At 30.9% G+C, this 23,770-nt stretch overlaps 5 protein-coding genes across 5 annotated transcripts; 1 reads left to right on the top strand and 4 right to left on the bottom strand.

Moving 5' to 3' along the window:
• Positions 1-19: 19 nt before the first annotated feature.
• On the bottom strand, positions 20-8,515 carry LOC124947058 (serine/threonine-protein kinase STK11). Its single transcript, XM_047488670.1, has 6 exons — positions 5,568-8,515; positions 4,768-4,888; positions 4,082-4,267; positions 3,799-3,935; positions 3,382-3,725; positions 20-3,217 (listed from the first exon to the last, which is right to left on the bottom strand). Exons 1-6 carry the CDS (start codon positions 5,903-5,905, stop codon positions 3,057-3,059), a joined length of 1,287 nt encoding a protein of 428 aa, XP_047344626.1. The 5' UTR covers positions 5,906-8,515; the 3' UTR covers positions 20-3,056.
• LOC124947076 (myotrophin) lies at positions 6,358-8,768 on the top strand. Its single transcript, XM_047488730.1, has 3 exons — positions 6,358-6,620; positions 7,145-7,255; positions 7,363-8,768. The coding sequence occupies exons 1-3, from the start codon at positions 6,552-6,554 to the stop codon at positions 7,537-7,539; spliced, it is 357 nt and encodes a 118-aa protein (XP_047344686.1). The 5' UTR covers positions 6,358-6,551; the 3' UTR covers positions 7,540-8,768.
• On the bottom strand, positions 8,665-14,523 carry LOC124947055 (histone-lysine N-methyltransferase eggless). Its single transcript, XM_047488663.1, has 15 exons — positions 14,052-14,523; positions 13,659-13,918; positions 13,442-13,571; positions 13,198-13,341; positions 12,700-13,064; positions 12,265-12,524; positions 11,762-12,170; positions 11,442-11,696; positions 10,955-11,299; positions 10,662-10,829; positions 10,206-10,514; positions 9,853-10,118; positions 9,387-9,717; positions 9,110-9,317; positions 8,665-9,028 (listed from the first exon to the last, which is right to left on the bottom strand). Exons 2-14 carry the CDS (start codon positions 13,890-13,892, stop codon positions 9,111-9,113), a joined length of 3,423 nt encoding a protein of 1,140 aa, XP_047344619.1. The 5' UTR covers positions 13,893-13,918; positions 14,052-14,523; the 3' UTR covers positions 8,665-9,028; position 9,110.
• A 30-nt stretch (positions 14,524-14,553) lies between these two features.
• On the bottom strand, positions 14,554-17,353 carry LOC124947070 (elongation of very long chain fatty acids protein). Its single transcript, XM_047488720.1, has 6 exons — positions 17,022-17,353; positions 16,554-16,744; positions 16,357-16,470; positions 16,185-16,241; positions 15,461-15,703; positions 14,554-15,376 (listed from the first exon to the last, which is right to left on the bottom strand). Exons 1-6 carry the CDS (start codon positions 17,056-17,058, stop codon positions 15,215-15,217), a joined length of 804 nt encoding a protein of 267 aa, XP_047344676.1. The 5' UTR covers positions 17,059-17,353; the 3' UTR covers positions 14,554-15,214.
• Positions 17,354-20,137: 2,784 nt separating this feature from the next.
• On the bottom strand, positions 20,138-22,584 carry LOC124947072 (elongation of very long chain fatty acids protein AAEL008004-like). The gene is made up of 5 exons (XM_047488726.1): positions 22,014-22,584; positions 21,506-21,696; positions 21,322-21,402; positions 21,042-21,225; positions 20,138-20,959 (listed from the first exon to the last, which is right to left on the bottom strand). The coding sequence occupies exons 1-5, from the start codon at positions 22,072-22,074 to the stop codon at positions 20,697-20,699; spliced, it is 780 nt and encodes a 259-aa protein (XP_047344682.1). The 5' UTR covers positions 22,075-22,584; the 3' UTR covers positions 20,138-20,696.
• Positions 22,585-23,770: the final 1,186 nt, after the last annotated feature.

Below are 23,770 nucleotides of genomic sequence, written 5' to 3'. Positions count from 1 at the left end.
ATTAAAACAACATCTGAACAAGGCTGAATGGCAGTATATTCACAATTTTGCTAATACGTTAGTACATCTGTAAATTATTTTTAAATGTCTATTCTACGATACAAACTTATACATACATATATACAACATCGATCGGTATGATACACTCAGCCGATAGAATATGATATAATACAGAAACAGATTATGGCCTATCTTAATCGTATTCCCAAATTGATATTAGTAATGAAAAGAAAATATTCATCTTTAGGACACTTTGTGCATGATTAAGAATCATTTGACAAATGTATAATGACGAATGCAAGAGCATTTCAGACATAATCCAATGGCCTTGTAATTATTATATTATTATGCTTATCTGAACGTTTGCACTTTCGGTAAGCAACTTTATGCATAAATGAATATATAATTGACACGTGATATTATTAAAGTAGCATAAACGCGCATAATTAATTAATATTTCGATGATATATTGCAAAGGAATTGTATAGCATAGATGACTATTTATGCAATTATTTGATATATCTATCATATGCTTTAACATACGTAAAATTTAATTATCTCTATAATTTCAGTTAAAAGGAAATATTTCGTTATTTAATATAATCCATTCTCTGTGTGTGTTTGTGTGTGTATGTGTATGTTTTTTTTTTTTTCCTTTTTTTTTTTCAAAGAATATGACTATAATTCTTACGAGCTATATTGCTACTTTAATAGCACATACGGGCAAACAAGATTACATTCTGTATTACAATAAAAATATATGTATGTATATATATATATAAATATTGCCCCGATAAAAACATGACAGGGGAATCACTTTACATTCCTTTTTTTTTTTTTTTATACAGGCATACATTAATTTTATGTAATAATTGTACAAGTATATTTTGTTTAGAATTCGTGATTTTTTCGTATGATATGCAAGGTCAAAAAGTTGTTATCGTATAAACATTTAATATGCTTATTATATTTATCTTGCATCTATTACCTTCTGCAAACACGAGCAACAATTGCTAAACAAAATAAAAACTGTTGTTCTCGTTTATAATTCTCGTATTGTTTTAGTAATTAAATTATATCTATTATATTTTTAAATGTCTATAATAAAAATTATTGTAATCTATACTGCATAGTTTCACTTTCAAGTGACATTTAGGCATCTGAATTCCTTAATAGAAGAGATAAATTACAAAACTCTAATGGTTCGATCTTACATTCTACTTACATTCTTTAATTAAAGTCAATTGGATTAATTTTTTTTTAATACAAATTATACATTCTTTCCCATAATGCGTCTATAAGTCCATCGTTACACGATAGATTTCTGACCAAAACAAGTTTGTTTTCTATTAATGCATAATGATTATTATATTATAATATCGTACTTCTTTTTTTTTTTTTTTTTTTTTTTTTTTCTTTTTTCCCTTTTTCTTTATCTCACAATACGTAACATCTAAATTTTTTTATCCGTTTAGCACCATCCTGATCTTTCGTTTTGTTTTCTTTTTCTTTTTTCTTTTCTCGAATATCTACTGTTTCGATAATATATGTGTAGAATGTCAAATGGAAAAATTAAAAAAGAAAAGAAAATGTATCATTAAACAAGTATACCGCTAAACTGATTTTCCAAAATGTATAACAATATTGTCAATATGCGAATATTCAACACGGTATTTAATGAAAGAGATGAAATCGATATATTATTGTAGACGAAGATATACAGGTAATGTGTTTATGCTTTCAATTTATAATATATTCCATGTAGTTGGTATTATGTATAACCGAGACAAGTTTATAGAGGCATTCTTTATATGTACATCCTATACATTTCAAATAATTTTTAATACTTATTCAATCATATTTATAAAATTTTTTCAGGGGAAACAGTATCTGCATTATCTTGGTAGTTGAATTATGCGTTATACATAATATTATAATAAACTCTTGTAAACGTACTAATATATAAATATAAAAAATCATGTATTTTTTGCTTGTAACAATCTATTGTACCATTTATAGGTAGTCATCGCTAAATGTTTTATAACTTGTTTTCATTTGGAAAAAATTTTACTTATCACGATGATCGCTCTCTACCATTGAAAATGGAATATATTAACCATTGCATAATATGACATATAATATGCGATTTAAGCAGATACAAACTTCCCTTGTTGCGATTACGAATACCTGTATTCCATATTTACATAGTGTTCATTCAATTAAGTTAATGTACAGTAGAAAAAAATCATCTCACTTAAAAAAATACTACGTATCCTAGTCATGCTGGCGTCATTATTTAAGTATAATTACATTGAACAATATATATAAGATAAAATTGGTTGATTTTCTTTCATTTCTATAAATATTGAACATTTTTTTTTTTTTTCTTTTTATCCTTCTTGCTTCTTCCTCTTATTATATTAGGTCAGTCCAAAAGTTCGTGCGCATTAATAGCATGTATGTATGTGGCAAAAATGCGCACGAACTTTTGGACTGACCTGATAGTTACAGATTGATGTAAATGTAATTATAATATGTTATAATCGAATCGAGCAAGAATTTTTTATTGAAAACTGACTTGCCATCTTGAATTATAAAATATCTGTGTTAATTTTTCGTAAACTGATATAGTATAAATAAGAGTCTAAAAACTCTGCTACACCGGTATTAGCATATCTCAATTAATAGAGACAATATAAGTTGACTATTATCACTATACTTGGATGATCTTAATTTACAAAATTAAATATAGAAAGAAATTCTAATATGTATCATAGTTAGAGGCAATCTTATTACTCATAATTTCATTATGACACACATAAACAAACGATACTTTTCTCTTACGAATTAGAAATAATTTAATCCACAATCAATAGTGTATCGTGGACCTCTCGATATAACTATTTAATATTAATATCACAAATGTTTACATTTATGCGCTTTTGAACTAGTTCAAAAGTGTTGCGCTGTCAACAAACACTCAGTCATCTCCCCAGTAGAGAAACTTTGTAACTACCAGTAAAATATTTAATACCATGAAACAGTATTGTGCCAAATCACGAAGGTTTGCAAGATGGAAACTTTTTAATACCGATACATGATATTGGTTTGCGCCATCTTCTTTTGCTATGTGTATTTGATTTATTATTACAATAATTATTACAGGTTGGCTTTTGATCTTCGCTAGTCCTATCCATTTCTTGAAGTCTTCTTTCCTCTATAAAAATGAAAGTATATTTATAAATTTTTATATATTGCGTCTAAACGGCAAAAATAAATGAATCGTACATAAATGTAAAGAGGCAATTTCTATAACATATAGATATTTTTATTCTCTTAAGAAAGATATCATGCTCCTTAAAAATATCAAATTTCGGGTACCATTAAGTTGATGTTCCGTATAATATGTCGGATTGTCATCAATCCCATAGTGATATTCCATCAGGTACGGTAATACAGTCATACTGTGACATTTACTTCCCCTCAAGGGAGGTAAAGGCACTTCGCTTTCCGTTCTAGGATGCCTACATATGGTCCAAGGATGTCTTTTCACTTGTTGCAACGTAAATCTATCTTCCGCGTCTTTTTGCAGCATCCCTTCTATAAGGGATCTTAAGGGTTCCTCTACTTCTTCCGGTATTGTATATTCACCTTTCCCAATGTTCTCATATAATTTATATATAGTGTCTCCTTCAAAAGGATACTGACCTGTTGTTATATTATATCTATACAAAATGGAAGTAACTATGTATTACTATTTGGTAAAGATTTTAAGTAATCTCATGTTATTAAACTTACAGTGTAACTCCACTGCTCCATATATCTACTTTAAATCCTGAAAATGTTTCACAGCCATTTGCAATTTCGGGTGGTTGAAAGGCTGGAGAACCTTGACCCATTTTGCATGTATCATCTATAGAAAACATATCTAGTGCCTTGCAAGATGAGAAAGATATATCATTAAAATATAAAAAAGAAAAAAAAAAAAAAAAGAAAAAAGAAAAAAGAGGAAAAACAGAAACAATTAAGAAATATTTAATTAGTTTCTCTTTTGTAAAAATACATTTCCACAAGTTCATACCTCTGCAACTCCAAAGTCACTAATTTTTAAGGTACCATCTAATGTCAATAACAGATTTCCAGGTTTTATGTCTTTATGTACTATTCCTTTACTATAAAGATACTCTAAGCCATCTAACAGCTGACAAAAATAGTCATGTGCCTGCCAAAGTGGAAGCTTCTTCAGAGGTGTACTTTCCAACATGTCCTGTAAAGAATCTAATAAATAGAAATCTATTTGTTGTCAACTCCATGCAATCCTTTCTTATGTTACTAGTCATATATCTATACACACACACACACACGCGCGCGCACGCACGCACGCACGCACGCACACAGACACACGCGCGCGTTTAATATAAAAAATCATTCTATTTATAAAAGCAAACCAATATCAACAATTTAAAAAAAAAAACAAAATTGCTATTATGTATTTTTACGCAAATCTCTACTTTCTAATTATTAAATGCAATAGTTATTTCCTCGTGTATATTAAGATGAGGCATTTTGTATTAATATTTTCCTTTAGAAATGTTAAATTAATATTTCATGCCTTCTATCATAAGATTACATTTATACGCATACTCGATAAATTATAAAATAAAAATACATAACGTATATACTATTTTTCTTTTTTATCTTCGGTATGTATGCATGTATATGTTAAATAATTTTGCACAATAAAGTTTGAAATTCATTGAACTTTACCTGCAATCCACATACACAAAATTCCATAATTAGGTACATCTTTCTCTTTTCATCATTATAAAGAACATCTACAAGGTTAATGACGTTCTTATGTTTTAATATTCTTAATAGCTTTATTTCCCTGTTAATGAACATCAGAAATAATCAAAATGTATATACAAATAAATTAATCTATATGTGTATACGATCAGTGTTTGGTTCAACTATGAACGTATATAGTTATATTTTCTTTACAACATGATGCATGTTGTAGGAATGCAATTTTATGACAAAAAGTCATGTAACATTACAATTTCAAGTTATTCAAAAGTAATAATATTATAATTTATTCGACACAAATAATTAATTTATTACTAATAATATATAAATATTATCATTTGTGTTAGTAACATTTTTATATATTGTTATGCAATATAGATGGCAATTGAAATCAAAGTGAAATACATCTAATTTATATAATTATATGTGTGAGAATGTTTAACAAAGGGAAAAATTTGCAACAATGAAATATGATAAAAGTAATTTACAAAAGGCAAGAGATTCCATGATTTTTCCAATCATTAAAGTAATCATTGCGGAAAAAGAAAACAAACAAATAAATAAATAAATAAATAAATAAATAAAAGATACAACTTGGATTCTTAAAAATGAAAATTATTCCATAGAAGGAGTGACAACTTCCATGGTGAATTGCAGAAGATAAAGAATAAATATGTGTAAATATGTATGTATGCTGTGCGCACCAACGTTTATACACATATATCCATATACTCATATTATTACATGCTAATATAGCATACCGTTGAATTTCTCCATTTGGGAGTTTAAGGTGCTTTTTCTTTTTTAGAATCTTAACAGCTCTTCGACACAGAGTTTCTGAATCCAGTACTTCTTTCACCTTACCATAACTACCTTCACCAAGTACATCCCCCATAACATATTTACCGATAAATTTACATTTTTTCTTTTTCTCCTCATATATGATCTGATCTGAATCCACCCTATGGAAGAACATGTTGATTTCATCCAAGCCATAATTTGGATCATCGTTAATCCACTTGACTGGCTCGATATCTCGAAATATTTCATTGTCTATTTCTTCCTCATCCGGGTCACATATCGTAATCCGATTGTCCATTTTCACAATTCTAAGTAAAGCTAATAGTAAGTCACACAAAATCACACAAATTTAACCTATAATACAACCGGCACCACTACTGTTGTGAATTATGATCAGGGGAGCCAAACTCGTAAAAAAGGTAGGAAAGCAAGGGCTTCGAATAACGCCTCTCGTTCGTTTAATAGGTGCGCCCACGTTCCCTTACCATCTATGCGCTCCCTGGTAGTCGAATTTCAAAACTACATCCATACGAAATTATTTATTATATCATACGATTTATAAACATATCGAGAGATATTTATCGTATTCCTCGCATCGAGATATATCGTATTACATTTTTTATTGATTTTCGTTTATATTATAGAGATATATTATTATTATTAGCGGTAACGTTTCATTGGAACTTTCAATTTATCGCGCCCAACGCGTGTATTTGCCGTATCAGTAGAATGGAGCGCTAACGCCGCCACGCTTTTTATAAGCTTACCGCATACAATTTTTTTACATCCTGACATCACGTTCGGTCTATTCTTTCGTTCGAGTGCTTAACCAAATCTGATGGATGTAAGATCCGTCACGTAATTCATACAAGCGGTTACAATTTTATATTGGATACGTCTATTGCTTGACAACAAGAGTTTGTTTCAATAGATTTACGAAAAAAATGAGCGAACTCGTTTGGGGAATAAAAAATGGTGATCTCGAGCAAGTTCGGGATATCGTTGAGAATAAGGCAAATATGACATCTTCTTTCGTAGACTTTAATCATTTTTACAAATTATAACTTTGCACGCTATATATTACAACGACCAATTTTTTTTTTTTTTTTTTTTTTTTTTTTTTTCTTTTTTTTTTTTTTTTCCCTTCTTTTCTCTCTTCTTTATCGCTTTATTTAACTAATCAGTAATCAGTGCATCGTTCACATGATGCAGCAATTTGCTAATCGCTTAAATAACAGCTGCCGACCAATTTTGCTTTGTAATTATCTTTTAAGATTAAAAGTGTAGCATCGATAATGATGCTACATATATTTTATTTTAATATATTCTACATTTTTTATATGTTATAAAGTATATCATTCCATTGAAATATATTTCCTGCTACCTTTTGCTTCATCTAAAATTTTACTTTTCATCTTATTTGCGTGTATACACATCACACACACGCGCGCGCGCGCTCGCACACACAACACATACACACACACACACAGACACGCGCACGCACGCACGCATATATACATATGTGTTTACCCAACAGAATATCGATGTAAATCAAATGATAGATGGAAGAACACCATTACATTATGCTGCAGATTATGGACAATATGATGTAGTTAGATATCTTTTAGAGAAGGGTGCGGATGCTAATGTAAGTTATTAAACTTAATCCTCTCAAAACTTCTTAAAACGTCATACTGCAGTAGAGAAATATATTTAAACGATTAAATAAATCTAATGTTGATGATAATTTTTCAGGCTACAGATAAGCATGGTATAACAACATTACTGGCTGCAATTTGGGAAGGCCATACTCATTGCGTTAAGTTATTATTAGAAAAAGGTGCTAGACCGGATGGATTAACTCCCGATGGGACAAGTTATTTGAATGCCGCCGAGAAAGAAGAAATCAAACAACTTCTCAGAATGCACTAGCAGAAATCCAAACGTATACAAGGCGATAACTTTTTTTATTCTAGTATGTTAATGTTCTTAATATAATATCGCGATTGCTTTGTTTTTAATTTCGTGCATACTTTTAACCATCATATTTATATACATATATATATACACACACACACATGTATATATATATATGTGTGTGTGTGTGTGTGTGTGTGTGTGTTTTAAATGAAAGCTGTCAGAAATATGGGGGTCACAGTTTTATAACGATATGTCGCACATGAAAGATACATAATCAGGGAATTATTTTTTAGTAGATTTTCAATTATACCAATAAGTATAAGTTCTAAATTTATACTGTATAGTAACATCTTTTTATGTGTTATATGCATTGGAATTAATATTATTTTTCCAATTTAACCAAATTATACTGTAGAGAATATTTTGATACATTCTATAAAATGAATTCATTTTAATCTATTTATTATTTGTTTATTAATATCGATCATTCCTTTCACATATCTTTTACGAAGGCTGCTTTAAATCTTATATTTGTAATCACTGAAATTAAGAAAAAAAGAAAAGAAAAAAAAAAAAAAAAAAAAAAAAAAAGAGAAAAGAAAAAAAAAGGGAAAAAAAAGAATTTAGTTACAATATGAACATTAAGTATTACTAAAAATGGAATATCTAACAATGTGAGTTTCCATTTGCATTATTTTTTGAGATTACTTTATTTTTAATCCTGGTTAAAAGTTTCTTTTTCTTAAATATAAACTATGTCAAAAAAGATTACGAATGCGTTTGTGAAGATCATATCTCATATATATTGTCTCGGAAGATATAAAAAAAATGTACAACAATCAAAAATCATAACTCATTGGAGCATTGTTATGAATTTTGTTGACTCTCTTGTCAACTTCATACACATGACTAATAGTTTATTAGAGTGCTGCGCATTCAACTGGCCTATTCTGTGAGATTTAATACCAACTTGATTGGTACGGCATTCATCCACATGCATTGCATCCCTTCTACTAGTAGGTGGTACAAAATTAAACAGATTGTTTAATAACAAAGTTAGCAAAATATTATGACACATATGTAGATGTCTGCTTAGTGGAACAGGCTAAAGAGGAAAAGACTGTAATATATAATCGATGAATTTATGCAATATATAACATGCGTTTTGTATATTTTTGTTCTGTTTTAATGTTATGTCACATTTGGATGTTTGCAAAATGAATACATGTATACATTGATAATACAATTGTGTTTATCTTTTCCCTTTAGAACTTTTCTAAAGGACAGCATAATAGTCCCACCTTGTAGTATATAAAAAAATCTGCATTATTTAAAAATCTTCCTCCCTTTTTCCCATCACGTTTCCTTCACACTTGTACACATGCGACGTGGACATCAGTTGCGTTATTGTTTAGAAAAAATGAACGTCTCTTAGAAAATTCTTATCGCTATTTCGTTTGTACTTGTAACAAATGTATATTGCTCCTCGTAGTAGTATGCTCTGCAATTAAATGTGACTTTGTTCTATTATGGGGGGAGGGGAAAAAGCGAAAAAGAAAAAATTAATAAATCTTTTATGTACCTTAGAGAAGTCGTCCTCTGCAATTTGATGCGCCGCATTTACAAATAATTACTTTACCTGGTATGCTACCTACGTCATAACTATAATTCCATGTTAATTCTTGACCTGCTCTAATGTAATTTAAAGCAAAAAATGCCACCCAGGGAAAACGTACATCGTGCGTATCTACAAATACGTTTTGGACAAAAACGTTTGGGTCACAAGAATGCTGGAAAGAAATGGTGTAATGGTTAATCTATGACAATGAGAACTCTAAAGAGAATTTGTAAATATTTACATTTAAGTAACGGCCTATATTTCCGGTTGTTTTGGCATCCATAATGTAAACAGCCTCATCCTCTCCATAAAAATCCCTTACAGATTTAAACTTTGGTCTATCTAATTGCATAGGCTCTACCGATGGGTCAAATCTACTTGGTTCGCGTCTACTACTTCGATTTTCTTCTTCGTCGCTTATTATAACTGTATCTTGATCCGTTGAACGATTTTCAAGCGTAGAAGATTTTGTAGCAAGATTTTCTAAACTTTTTGTAGTACTTCCATCTTCGCTGTTCTCCTCCGAGCCATCTTGATTAGTTTCGCCTCTTTTACGTTTCCTAAGACGCTTCCTGAAATTACACATAACTGTAAATGTAAAATTTAATTGTTACAACGACAATAAATAGGATATAGAGTAATAGGATAAGATATATTTCACTTATGAAATCATAGTTAGTATATTCTCGTGATATTTTTTAATGTACCTGATAGAAGGTTCATTTGAGTCTACTGAAAAATTTACGTATTTACTGATGTTGAAATCTTCATCAGAATCATTTGTATTGTTCTTGGTATTATACTCTTCGTCGCTTGCAACATTTTCTTTTTTCTTATCTTCTGCAGGAGTTATGGATATTTCTGGATCAAAAACATCACCTTCGTAACCTTCTTTCATACCTTCCACAACTTCAACGTAATCTAATTCTGCAAGATACTCATCTCCATAATTTTTTCCACCTTCGTTTGCACCCTGCGTGCCATGGAAACAAAATATCAATGATAATATATTAATTTCATAGATGATTCATTGAGAAAAATTTCATCTCAACTTGTTCACCTGTTCAGTCAATAGCCGTCCGGCATAGATACAAATAAAAGAACCAAGTGGAATGTCAGTGAGACACCTTATGCCCCAACCTCGAGGTGCCGTTTTGAAGACTTGTAATTTCAATTTAAGTGGATGCTGTACAACTCTGTTCAGACATGTTTTTACGGCGCACTTGCAACCAGAATTACACTCATAAATACCAGTGGTTACTGGTTCTGGTAAACGTTTATAAACATAACCAACAGCTGTATTTGGTACTCTTCCTCCCAAGGTTGCTCCTTGTATCGTTAGTTGCCAACATTGACATTTTGTTTTATCCTGCACAGGCAGATTTTCATTATAAAATATGATTAAAGTCAATGATACTTAATAAATGATGCTTCATACAAGCAAATATATATATATATATATATATATATATATATATATATATATATATATATATATATATATATATATTGCTACCTGGCAATCGTCTTCGCAATCACAGCTACAAAGAAAATTTGGATCTAAATTTAAGTTTACACCTTCTGTTGGTTCCCTTTGAGTACTATATCTAATAGTATCGGGTAAAGCGTGATCTAATTCATTCACGCACGGTATTGGGACATTTTCTACTCCATAACTAAGATCCTGCGAGTACATATTTCAGATTATATCAACTTAGTAATTAATAAAATTGAGAAATATCGTCAAATCATTTTAATCTCATTTATCGTGTGAAATTATATAGAAAAATAATTCTGACATCTACTTACTTTAATGTTAACAAAGCATTTGTCTAAAACAAACTCTGCCAGACAATGGACCCAATAATCAAAATCAAATAAATCTACTGACATTGGACTACCAGTACGACGAAGATAATGATGTAGCTCTTCCATGTTTCGTAATCTTACACCGCATGGTGCTTGATACAATATAACTTTTTTACCTTTAGGAAATTTACAGAGTTGTCTATTCCAACCACATAATAGCGGAATCGAAAGGGGCGAGTATCCTTTTAAATCATCTGGTGTAAAAGATATGCTTTGTATACATTGTGGTCCACATTTATGAGGAACGAATTTCTTCGTTTGAATCTCGTTTTGTGTTTGATAATACTATGAAAAGGAATATTTTCTATATTCTAATAACGTTTATTAATATTTCGGGCACGCACGCACGCACGCACGCACGCACGCACGCACGCACGCACGCACGCACGCACAATATTTTAATTGCATTTTATGCGTTGTTACTTACGACAATGCTATGAGCAGATTTCATTTCTGGAGTAGGATTACAAATAGCTGTATCTGTCCCTATTGGTTTTTTACTAGTACTTTTCTTAGCGACAGCACGAGACTGCGATGGTGCTATTGCAGAGGCTGATTTAGGTGTACTGAAATTTTGATTTTCATTAGGTACAGTGTCCGATTGCTTTCCTATTTGAATATTTTTTGCCTCCTCGTCTACTTCTACGTTCGAAGTATATTCGACATAAGGTAGATTATTTTTCTATAAATAAATAGGAGTACTGATTGAAAAGGAAAATTATTTTAAACGGTATGAAAAATGCTTACATTAGTAGTAACAGGAATACGATGACGAGTAGACGTATTGATAGAAGCATGATGACCCTGCTGCCTAGCATTTGCTTTTAATAGTTCAAGATATAAGGGTCCCAATCTGGCAGAACCTCTATAAATCCATTCTGTTCTTTGATCTGCATCAAAGTACATTTGCACAAGACTCGCATCTACTTGTTTAACCCTTGCAATCCACCATTTAGCATTCCATTCGGTCTTTACTACCTGACCATTTTGTAGTTTTACCATAGGTCTTTCTGGATATGTTTCCATGTATTTTCTTACGAAATCCCGTGACTCAGTAGCTACGTCTTCCCAAACTCTAGGAGAACTTTCGGATACCACAAAGATATCTTTGTGTGTAACATACTGTACGTATCCGTCATCAAAGAACACCAAGTATCTGGCAAGTTAACATCATCGACGTATAAGAATAATTATTCAAATAATCCAATTATATAAATAACATCCAAGAAATATTTCTTATTATCGTTAACCTGTACTTATTGGTAGATTTGGGAGGTTCTGCGATTACTCCGCTATAAAAATTTGAAGTATCCAATTTCTCAACGATTTTTTCATAATTTTCCGTATCGTGAAAGACAGCGATGACTCTGGTACCGACAGGAATTAGAACTTTACTTGGTACTGCTACAGCAATTTGTTTACCAAATACAGACTTGATAACTGAATTGTACTTTTTTTGCAATAATCTTACCCTACAGTGTAATGGACTTTTGGAAACTACATTTTGTACCTAAAAAGAGCATTATTTCCCAGACGGAATTGTTTGGGTAATCAACATTTTTTTCATTATTTTTTTTTGTTTTGTTTTGTTTTGTTTCTGTTTATTTTTTCTTTTCTTTTCTTTATTTTTTGTTTTTTTTTGTTTTTTTTTTTTTTTTTTTTTTTTTTTTTGTTTTTTTCTTTACCTTTGCTTTAATCCATCGCATGAGAGGATGTTTCATGATGTAAACGATACTGTCGATTTCTGGTTGGGCTTTGACAAGAGGACCATTAGGAGGTAAATCCAAAGCTATCGTTTGTTTATTATCTCTCTCAATGGGCAGTATTTCCGGTTGAGAATCTTGCTGCATTTTACAAGGTGACATACGTACTTGCGTGACTTTTTTAGTCGCTACAAGCGGATGAGCAATATTTTCTTCATAATCTGCATCTATTTGAAGTTCCTGAAGCATTCGAATTTGCGGTCTGAAGTCTTCGTATAAACTATTTCTTAACGTGTCCATATGGGAAGTTAATGTTTTTATCTGATCATCAGTGGCTTTATTTCTTTCTGTCGATAGAATTACATTTATTAATACCGCAGTCTTAAGATCTTTATTGAGAAAGTTATTTAATATATACACGCATACATATACACACACACACACACACACACACACACACACAAATATATATATAGATACCATCAATTTGTTTCCACCGTTTTTTCAATTCATTTTGTGCTTCCTTTATTTGATAATCCACATTGTATCGTTTAAAAAGAGATTGCAACGTAATATCCAATTTTTCTTCTAAATCCAAAAGTACTTCCGTTGGTAAATAAGTATCTAAGGTATAAGAGACAAAAAGATTTAAAATAGAAAAGAAAGTTAAATACAGCGTTTAGAATGTAGTCTTATTAAAAAGAATATTTGAACATAATCTCACTGTTGTCATCAAGGTCTTTTTTCTTCTCATCGTCCGACTCATCGCTATCAGAAATTTCTACTTCCACCGTATAATCTGGAAAATCGCACTTCAATAAAGATTTTTGGTCCAAAAGTGCTGCTACCAATTGCTGCCAAAGTAATAAGAAAATCCATGTAGTTTTGATTAAAGACGGTGATATAAGTAATAGAAATTTTTCCATAATAATATTATATACTTTTTGGTGATCCAAAGCAACATTAAAACATTGCTTGCATATTACTTTAGGCTTTTTTCTCTTTTCTGTATTGACACCATAATATGCACACGCAAAGGATGGCGCGGGTTTCATGTCAATTCCGGATTTACATCTAAAGTTTATACAATTATTATTACAAGCTTTAGAAATCTTGGGACTTTTAACTTTATTGTTGGGTAATTCTTCGTCGGAAACTAATTCGATTACTTCCATCTCTAATGTTTTTTATTCACTTTTACCTAAAAATATAAAATAATACATATTATTTTAACCGATATATTTGTCTTTTACGTACACAGATATAATACAATGAGAAGAGGAATGATTATAGTTTTTTCCATATTTTAAAAAAAGGTTTCTTAATTTTATTACCCGATTATTGATATTAAATTATAGATTAAATTTAAAATCTGTATCTGCTCTGTGGAAGAAACAAACACTGCAAGCTATGTCATGGTTATTTCAACAATTGACACACTTTGATGAAATTGCACAATATTTTACAAGTCTCGGCACCTAAAATTATATCTTTTAGTCAATGATTTAGGAAAATATGTCTACTCGTACATTCTAATAAAAATATTATTTATAACGCAAAACAATCAAAGTTTCCTTCGAAATGTCTCTACTTGTGTGCTTTGTGGTTAGGCGATATGTGAAATTAGACGTTGGTGCCATCTGTAAGTAGCGGGAATAAAAGGTAGACAGACTAGGGATCTAGAGGAGGATCGAATTTGAATAGAGAGCATCTAGAAATAATGAGAAGAAATTTCGACTGAATGTTTTCTACATTGCTTTTCTTTATACACACACACATATATATATATATATATATATATATAAACATGCATACATACATATATATATACATATGTACACACGTTATATACTCTTTATTGATATTATCTCATAGGAATCAAGTGTAGACGTAGAGAACATCAGAGAGCGTCAATTAAAGCGCCGATCGGTTCGAGCGAAGATAAAAATGTCAGAAGAAAAGAAATCTATAATAATTATTCTAAACGATTATAGATTTCATAGAATTAGAATTAATAACAGGACATATATTTATTTATTTTTCTTCATTAATTCGACATTATCTTCGTTCGTATATTATTATTTAATGTACGTCGTCGGTTTCATTTTCGCGAAAAATATCATGAAACCATAAATGTTTGTGGGCCGTCACAAATCTTGTCTCACTATCGATTCGCGAAGATAGATCTATAGGCTTCATCGACTCTACATCTCGAAGATCGTAAACAGCAATAATTGATAAAGAAATATTTTTCTGGATTTTTCTTTTATCTTAATCGGCGTATAATCGATCGATCGATCAAAAAGGAATTAATCTAATTCCCCGTTAGAAATTTCGAATTCCTAATACCACCTAAGGATTATAATCTTGATTATTTATCACAATTTATATCGCACGGAACTTTTTACGTAACTTAAATATTAGATCGTAATAGATTTACATGTATGTACGTGCATATTTATCTATCTACGTTTATTATTGTCCTTGGCGAATTATTTTACACTTGTTTCTGCTTGATGTAGGCTTTCCTGTAGAAATTACCGAACAGGTACATGAAGATCACCACGTGCGTCATGAAGCAGTAAGTTAAGATTTTTGGCATTCTGCAGTCCATTACCAACGTTAATACAAGATAAACGATCATTATAACGAATTGGATCTACAAATGTGTTGGTTTTAAGTGAAAAATACGTTATTTTGTTCGTACTTGTCTACAAAACGATTCATTTATTGGATGACTTACCAGTTGGAACAAGGTCATATATTTCTTCCACCATAGATACTTTTTGTATTTTGGGCCCAATGCGGATATCAAGTAATACGTATACATAACGATGTGAACCATAGAGTTGAGTAGCCCGACGATGATACCTTGTTCACCGGGAAGTAGCTTCAGATAACACCACGCGAACAAGGCTGTGGCGCTATGATGATAAATGTGAAGGAAAGTTACTTGGTCCTGTTTCTTTCGCAAAATAAAGAATACCTGGAAAAAGAAAAGAAGAAAAAAAAAAAAAAAAAAAAAAAAAAAAAAAAAAAAAAAAAAAAAAGAGATTGGAATAAAAGGAGAAGACAGAAAAAAGAAAGAGATGAGAAAGTGAAAAAGACGGAAAAAAAGAAGAGCCTAGTTTCTTAGTTATCTTATTAAAATAAAGAAAATCGCATTAATAATAGAAATCGATGCAAGCTAGATAAATGCTTTATGAGACAATTGAGACTAGTACAAATGAGTTGACACAAAAGAATTGAGAAATTTTCTTCCGTTTGAGAAATCCGTAACGATTGTTAACGTTTCAAAATTGATTTCTCAATAATACCTTCTCTTGTACATATTTGCACAGAGTTTCGACACAAAACTATATATCGTTCGATAAATTAATTAATTTTTTCTTTGTTTTTTCTTAAGGATGACGCAACACGTCATGAAATCTTTCACTCGATTCTTTTTTTCATGATATTTATCTTACCGTATCTACAAGCTCGATAATCTTAGCGAAGAAGTACCACCAGGCTGCCGTTGATAACTGCAATATTAAATGAAAAAGAAAAGCAAGACAATTAAAAAAGGAGAAGAACAAAGAAGGGATAAATAAATTCGATCGAAAAATATTAATACTATGTAAAAAATTATATCGTTACAATTTGTAACTGTTCATCGATCGGGGTTTCTAAAGATTCGTCTTTGGACAATTGGTGGGTTCGCAATCTGCATCCGTTCGAACGAATCAAAGCTCTGAGATCGATTTTTGTAGTCTGAAAGTGATCACATTTCTTATCAATTATTGCTATCGTGGCTAAATAATCGATTAAACGAGTTCGATTGGAGTTACTCTTACCAAGGATGTTAACCATATATTAAAGACAATTAACAAAGCGTTATACGCTATTAAAAAGCCTTTGAGTTCGAAGGCCGGACGATTTTCCATTATTTTCGGGCCAATTTTGATAACAAAAAGTAAATATAGTAAAACGATGCAGATTATCGGCCCTGGAGAGCCCATTAACGGCCATGTGTCAACCATGGGATCTAAACAGAAATTCAAAGTTCTTCTATATTTTCGTGATATGATATTCGCGCGTAGTGAATATCAGTAGAAAAGAAAATAAATTGTCAGAGTAAAAGAGTATATCTGATCTATTGTTACGTTAATTTCCGTTTAAAAGTCATTAAAGCGTTCATCGCGGAAATGTTTTTTGGTATTGGATCTGGATCATCGTTCATTAAATAAAAGTCAAATGACTCGATGTATCGAGTTGAATAAAGTTTTGGAGTGATCGAAGAGAAGTCTTTAAGATGGAATTACCTTTTATGTTTTCAAAAATTTCTTTGTAATCAGTCATCTTGGTGCGTCGGAGTCGATGAATTTGTTCGCAGCTACGATACGATACGATAGATCGATCGATTCGCGAAGAGCAACTGATCGTGCGTGTGCGTTTTGAAAAGGAGAACGAATCCGGTCGGGAAAGCTTAGCATGTAAGTAATTTATACGTGCAGATCTTCGTACGGTTTAAGTGGTGCGCGTGCGCGAAACAGAAAGAGAGAAGAATGATGAGAAGAGTCCGAGCCTATATCAAAAACTGAAGGTATCGTTGGCAAGTGCGCGCCATTAAAGAGATCTTCACCACCGATCCGATACCATTCGATCGTTTTTCTTAGTTCTCTTTCTCTCTCTCTCTCTCTCTCTCTCTCTCTCTCCCACCCCACCCCCCTCCCCATCCCTCTCCCCCCATTCCCCACCCGTCAGTCCCTCTTGTCCCTGCGTGTATGCGTGCGTTATGATTGTATGAAGTTTAAATTTGCTTTCATGGTCATGGTTGCGCAATGCTTATGTAACCCTAAAACAACCCTGATAAAATCCAAGATACCCTGGTTTTATCTCTCTGTAACTTTTGTCAAATATAAAAAAAAATGGAATACTAGTTAAATGATTTTTGCGACTGATAAACGCATCTACGCGTATGTATATTATTCGATATCGATCGAATTCATGCAAAAATAAAGGAAAAAAATTTTACAGAACTTTTCATATGTTAATTCGATTACGTTGCATTATCAAAATAAAGGTTAATCGGTACAATAATCTTTTACTGATTACAGTAAAATAATCTTTGCGAAATATTTGAACGAGGTAGACAATTTTCTTAGAAAAAAAGCAAAAAAACGTCTGCGACACAACGAAGATCGAGGTATTTGCCAAGCAAGCACAAAAAATTTTATTTGTCCGGAATAAAGTAAGCGACATTGAGAGGGATCATCTTTACGTCTTTACGTAGACCTTTAATGTAAAATAAAGTTAATTTTTTCGTAATTCATTATGAAATCGTTGTCTTCACGTTGAAATTTCTTTTTTCTATACCGACTTAAGAAGGACACTTGTGTAAAGAAAAAATATGTAAATGTGCGTAGAAGCGCAATTATTTCTTTTTTTTTATTCGATTTATGTAAATTATTAATGAGCTTACAGTCGTCAAGATTTTTTACGCATCTGACAATAGCTGTAATTTTCATTCACATGGGCTTACAATTTATTGAAACTCTGATAAATTATTTTTGTTATTAGCGTAAATTTCACGAAGCCCATGTTAAAAAATACAATCGCTCGTATGAAAAAATAAGAAAGGATCGACATACATCGCTTACTCATTTCTGATCTTGGCTGACATAGACGGAATTATAATGTTGGTACTTGGTGATCGGTACAATTACCAAGGAGAAATATAATTCCCCGGACATTACGGTCGATTCGATCCAAACTTTATTGTTTTTTCAAACGCCGAGACTTACTATGAGATATCCTAATGAGGATGTCAATCCTCAAAAAGGATGTTAAGTAACGACCGAACTGACCTCGAATTTTCATTATTGCTCTTTAACGTTTTTACCGCGGTATAATAAAGTCGCACGTAATTTCTTCAAAAAGAAATCATTGATAGGATCTCTATGATTTTTTCTAAAACATTAATGTTCCTGTCCCGTCAAATTTTTCCTAGGTGTGCGGGTTTTCTTGTAAAAGCGGTCATAAACAGAGAATTTGGTATGGACCTTTCGTCAATAGCTTTCTATCTCTTGACGGCCTTTCGAATCAAGGAATGGACCAAAGTATAACGGGACATTACCTCTTATCGAAACTATAGTTGGTTAAGCGGAACTTGTTCCACGCATCAATATCCGTTCTTTTTTTTCCTTATTCACCGCTTCGATCCTTTCGACCGTCGGTGGACCGAAGAGAGAGAGAGAGAGAGAGAGAGAGAGAGAGAGAGAGAGAGAAAGAAACATTCGAAAATAAGTAGGTCGGCCGGCTTTTTTCCGAGCAACGGTGAATTCATTCCAGACTGTTAAGACTCGACAGGTAGCTTGTACAATCTTCATACTCTTCTTCGTGTTTTACTATAGAAGTCGACAAGAAAATCATCCAACGCTAACGATTTCGATTAAATGATATATTTCTTTTTATGTCGAGCCTCAATAATATTTTGAACGATTTTGGTAGAGAAAGTTATTCCTTTGTTGTTAAGTCATTGAAATTAATATTTTAGATAGTTTCAATGACAATTACGTTCATTTATATTCCATCGTTTATTAAAAGATTTTAACCGTCCTCATTTTGAATAGAAAGCCTTCGCATTAAGAATAATGTATTGCTTTTTATGTATTTTTCTATTAATATACGAAGAAAGTAGGTATTTTTACATATTATAATTAATCAAAATTTATAGAATTTAGTCATATGTAACAAACATTTTTCTGCTTTTCTTTTTTTTGGTCATTCATGCTCGACGAATGGCGGTGAATGCTAATCGTACGAATAAGTGTACGTGTATTAAAAGTGTTTTAAAAATATAAGTATTCACAATTAGTTAATGTATACAGCTGTGCCGTAGCCGTTTCGTGTTTTTGGTCATGCGAAAATGTTTACCATTTTACAGTGGAATAATCCTTTAAAAGCAATTTTAAGAGCAATTTTAAGAGTTATTACAATAACATTAATTTTCATCAAAAAATCCATTCCAAGATTCATCCTTCATAGCATTCTACTTATATTCATTTTCATCGGCAAGTGCAGGCTTAAGATCTAAATACAGGATTAATAATCTAAATTCTTAAAAAAGTTTCTCAAGACTTCAACGAACGCGAACATATAAGCCCGGGGTAAATTAAACTCTGGAACTCTTATCTAAATTAGCTATAAATTCGGAATCGATTTTTATTGTACTGTAATTACAAGTTTTTACTAAACCTAATCATGCTAGAATAAGCATATGATATCATCGAATAAAATTTAAAATAGTCGATGATGGGAATCTTAGAATAATAATAGTAATAATAATAATAATAATAATAATAATAATAATAATAATAGTAATAATAATAATAATAATAATAATAATAATAATAATAATAATAATAATAATAATAATAATAATAATAAGAAGAAGAAGAAGAAGAAGAAGAAGAAGAAGAAGAAGAAGAAGAAGAAGAAGAAGAAGAAGAAGAAGAAGAAGCTAATATCTGTAAAAATTTTCGTATATGATAAAAGTATAACTCCTCGACTAAAATGCGATGTGTATTTTACCGAAGAGCTTCCAAAATGTAAAAATGTACACAAAAATTGCTAATAAATGTATAAAGGTTAGAAAAGGAATGTGTGTTAATTGCTTCATGGATATAATAATGAAACAAAATAAATTTACTTTATTCTAATTACTTCTTTTGATTCAATAATTTCTATAGCTAAAGCTTTTTTGTCATGGGCTACTGACTTAAAGTTGCATCGATCGTATATTTCAAAAAAATCGTATTATATATTCTAAGCACGTACAAATTAGAAACGGTATATTCGCCTGGCGGCAAAAATTTTCGAAAAAAATTTTATGAAGATTTTGTCAAATTTTCGGAAATCTTTGATTTTCCATTCGACAGTTTAACGCCACTTTGATCCGTTTTAGTCGAGACGCCGTTTCCATCGATTTAAAATGATTACTTTTTTATATAACTCTTGTAATAAAAGTCTGTAAATAGTATTACGATAAAGATAAGGTGCGGCATGAATATTAATATTGGCAACTTGGGATAACCGCAATCCTTGGTAAAAATAGCCAATGAAAATTGTAACAATATTATAACAAATTGTAGGAGTTGTAATTGAGTAATGTATTTCTTCCACCATATTTTACCAAGCTTTAACGATGTCCATAGATAATAAGAGTACATAATTGTGTGAACGAACGAATTGAAGAAACCTAAAAATATAATTATAATATATCAATGATTGGTCGTCAACGATTGATCAATTTTCTTCCTCCAACTCCTTGTTCTCGTTACCTAAATATATGCCTTGTCCACCAGCCAAGTATCTTACGCCTATCCATGTTATAATTACCATTCCAGTATGATGATAAGTATGTAGGAACGTCACTTGATTCTGCTTCTTCCGTAATACAAAGAAGATTGTGTTCAGAAGATCAAATATCTTGATTATGTAATACAACCAAACTAGAAATGCCACCTGTATTCACGATTTGTTTTATTCCTTTTCTTATATTCTTATTTACTTTTTTCTTTTTTTATCTTTAAAGTTGGAAACATACGATTTTTCACTTACCTGTAAGGCCTGTTGATCATTCGAATAGTCAATAGGCAAGCAAATAAATTTCGATTTCCTTATCAATCCTATTGAAATGCCCTATAAAGAAAAGTGAATGGTTGATAAATATTTCAAATCGGATATTAGAGTTATTTCGAATAAAAAATTCTGAAGTACAATCTTAATTTGGAATAATACTTACCATAACAAAAATATATCCATTTAATATGATTTGTATAACATTATACAGCTGCAGGATCTTGTTCAACTCAAAAGGTTTTCTTTTTTTCATGAATGCGGGTCCACTTACATAAATAAATTGGAGATAAACTCCTATGATGCCGAAAAGATACCAAAATGATCCCACGAATAACCAATCTTTTGTTCTAGGATCTAAAAGTGAATTGATTTTCTTCATTTAAGTAATTTGCTTTTTCTTTTTTTTTTTTTTATAAACTATAACGTCGAATGCGTAATAGTGACATCATAAATATCAACATTCAGGCGCATTTTGTTATTACTATTAATACTCGATGCACGTCAATATAATATTCTCTTTCGTACATTTTTCGATCGAGTTTTAACTTAATAAAAATTTATCTATAATTAATTAAAGTACATCGTAAAACAAATAAATGTCGGCATTAACGTTATCTCGAAAGAGGCGAATTTTTACTTGATTATTATTTGATTAGACATACATATATTACCTGTTTTATATTCAGTAATATAATGATATTGATTGTAGAGATGATTAATAAAAGTTATCATTTTCTGTAAGGACTTTTCAGATTTGTGTAGCTTCACGGTCCCTTTAATCTTAGCGCAACAACGGTATGTAGAAAATAAAAGCCGATTCTATAAGTTACGTTGATTTTTACATTCAAAATACTATTTGTTTCGTAAAACATTCGATATTCGATATAATCAACGAACAAAGGCCACTGAAAATTAAACCAAACAGTACGAAATATCTGGACATACTGAAATTATCAATTTTCATCGTCATTAACATTTTGTCCATTGTATTATAATTAAAATCCGGTTGTAGAAACTCATGCATTTTCTTCCTATCAAAGGAAGAAAAATACAATGAAACGAAAGTTCTCGTCATTCCGTTTTTAATTATTTATTTATCGTTACGTTTCCCATTTGCCATAATTTAATCGGAAACTACCAAAATTATCTTTCTTCTTCCTATTCCGAGCCCTTCATAACTTTTTTTCGACGAAGAGAGTAATAAGAAAAATTATAAAGAATAATTAGCAATTATTTTAATTACCGAAAGAAATGAAATAGAGATATGCATACGTATACACACATGCGTACATACATATGTACGTACGTACATACATACATACATACATACATACATACATACATACATACATACATACATACATACATACATACATACATACATACATACGTACATACATACGTACATACATACGTACATACATACATACGTACATACATACGTACATACATATGTACATACATACATACATATATACGTGTATACATACATCTTATTTGCATGTGAAACACAACAATGTAGATTATGCCATGCATAATGTTTTATTTTAAAAGATTATATTAAAATTATCTTGTATTAGAATTGTAAATGTATGTCCAATAGTTTTATAAAATTTTCATTTGATCATCGGAATTTTCCTTGATTCAGAAATTAACCGAATGTAATCCTATGATTTATTTTATAATACACACACGATTCTTGAATTTGAAAGGAAAGAAATAACCAATTATTAATAATTAATTATGGGGTATAACAAAAAAAAAAAAATTTACCTGTGTACGAAAAATCTTATCTTATGCTAATAATAAGCGTAAAAATTTTACAACGGAAGCGGCAGAGCCAAGGTCATAACCTTTAACAATAAACGAGTTCATGAATATACGATGATATATTATTGCGATTGATAAAATAATTTCTATCGATAATATTATAGTAGGGATGCCGTTTTAACGTTAGTTAACCATTATTTAAGATTAATCCTACAGTTTAATCATTCTAAATGTACGTGCTCGTGCTCGGAAGGAAATATAGACAAATGAATAATAAATAGAAATCATAGGAGCGCGATTTAACAAACATCTGTTTCCTTGATAATAATTCATTGTTCCTGATGAAAATGTTAAAAAATATTCTTCTAAAAGTCGGATATTTTGGTAAGAAAAAAAGAAGAGAAAGAAGAAGAAGAAGAAGAAGAAGAAGAAGAAGAAGAAAAATGGATCAAGAGCAAAACGATCGATCTCCCTGTAACATAGTATTTATTACGTATTTATACTATACTTATCTAGGTAGGCATGTATATTACCTTTTTTCAATGAATTTTTTCTAATGAATTTGTCAATGACAAATCAGATAACATATGTCCTTATGTAAAAAGTTGAATCTCCGTTAAAATTTCCTTCTTTCCTTCCTTCCTTCCTTCCTTCCTTC

Source organism: Vespa velutina, chromosome 2 (genome assembly GCF_912470025.1).
Source record: "Vespa velutina chromosome 2, iVesVel2.1, whole genome shotgun sequence".
Lineage (NCBI taxonomy): Eukaryota > Metazoa > Arthropoda > Insecta > Hymenoptera > Vespidae > Vespa > Vespa velutina.
Note: the sequence above shows the minus strand (reverse complement) of the source record. Positions and strands in the feature narration are given on the sequence as shown.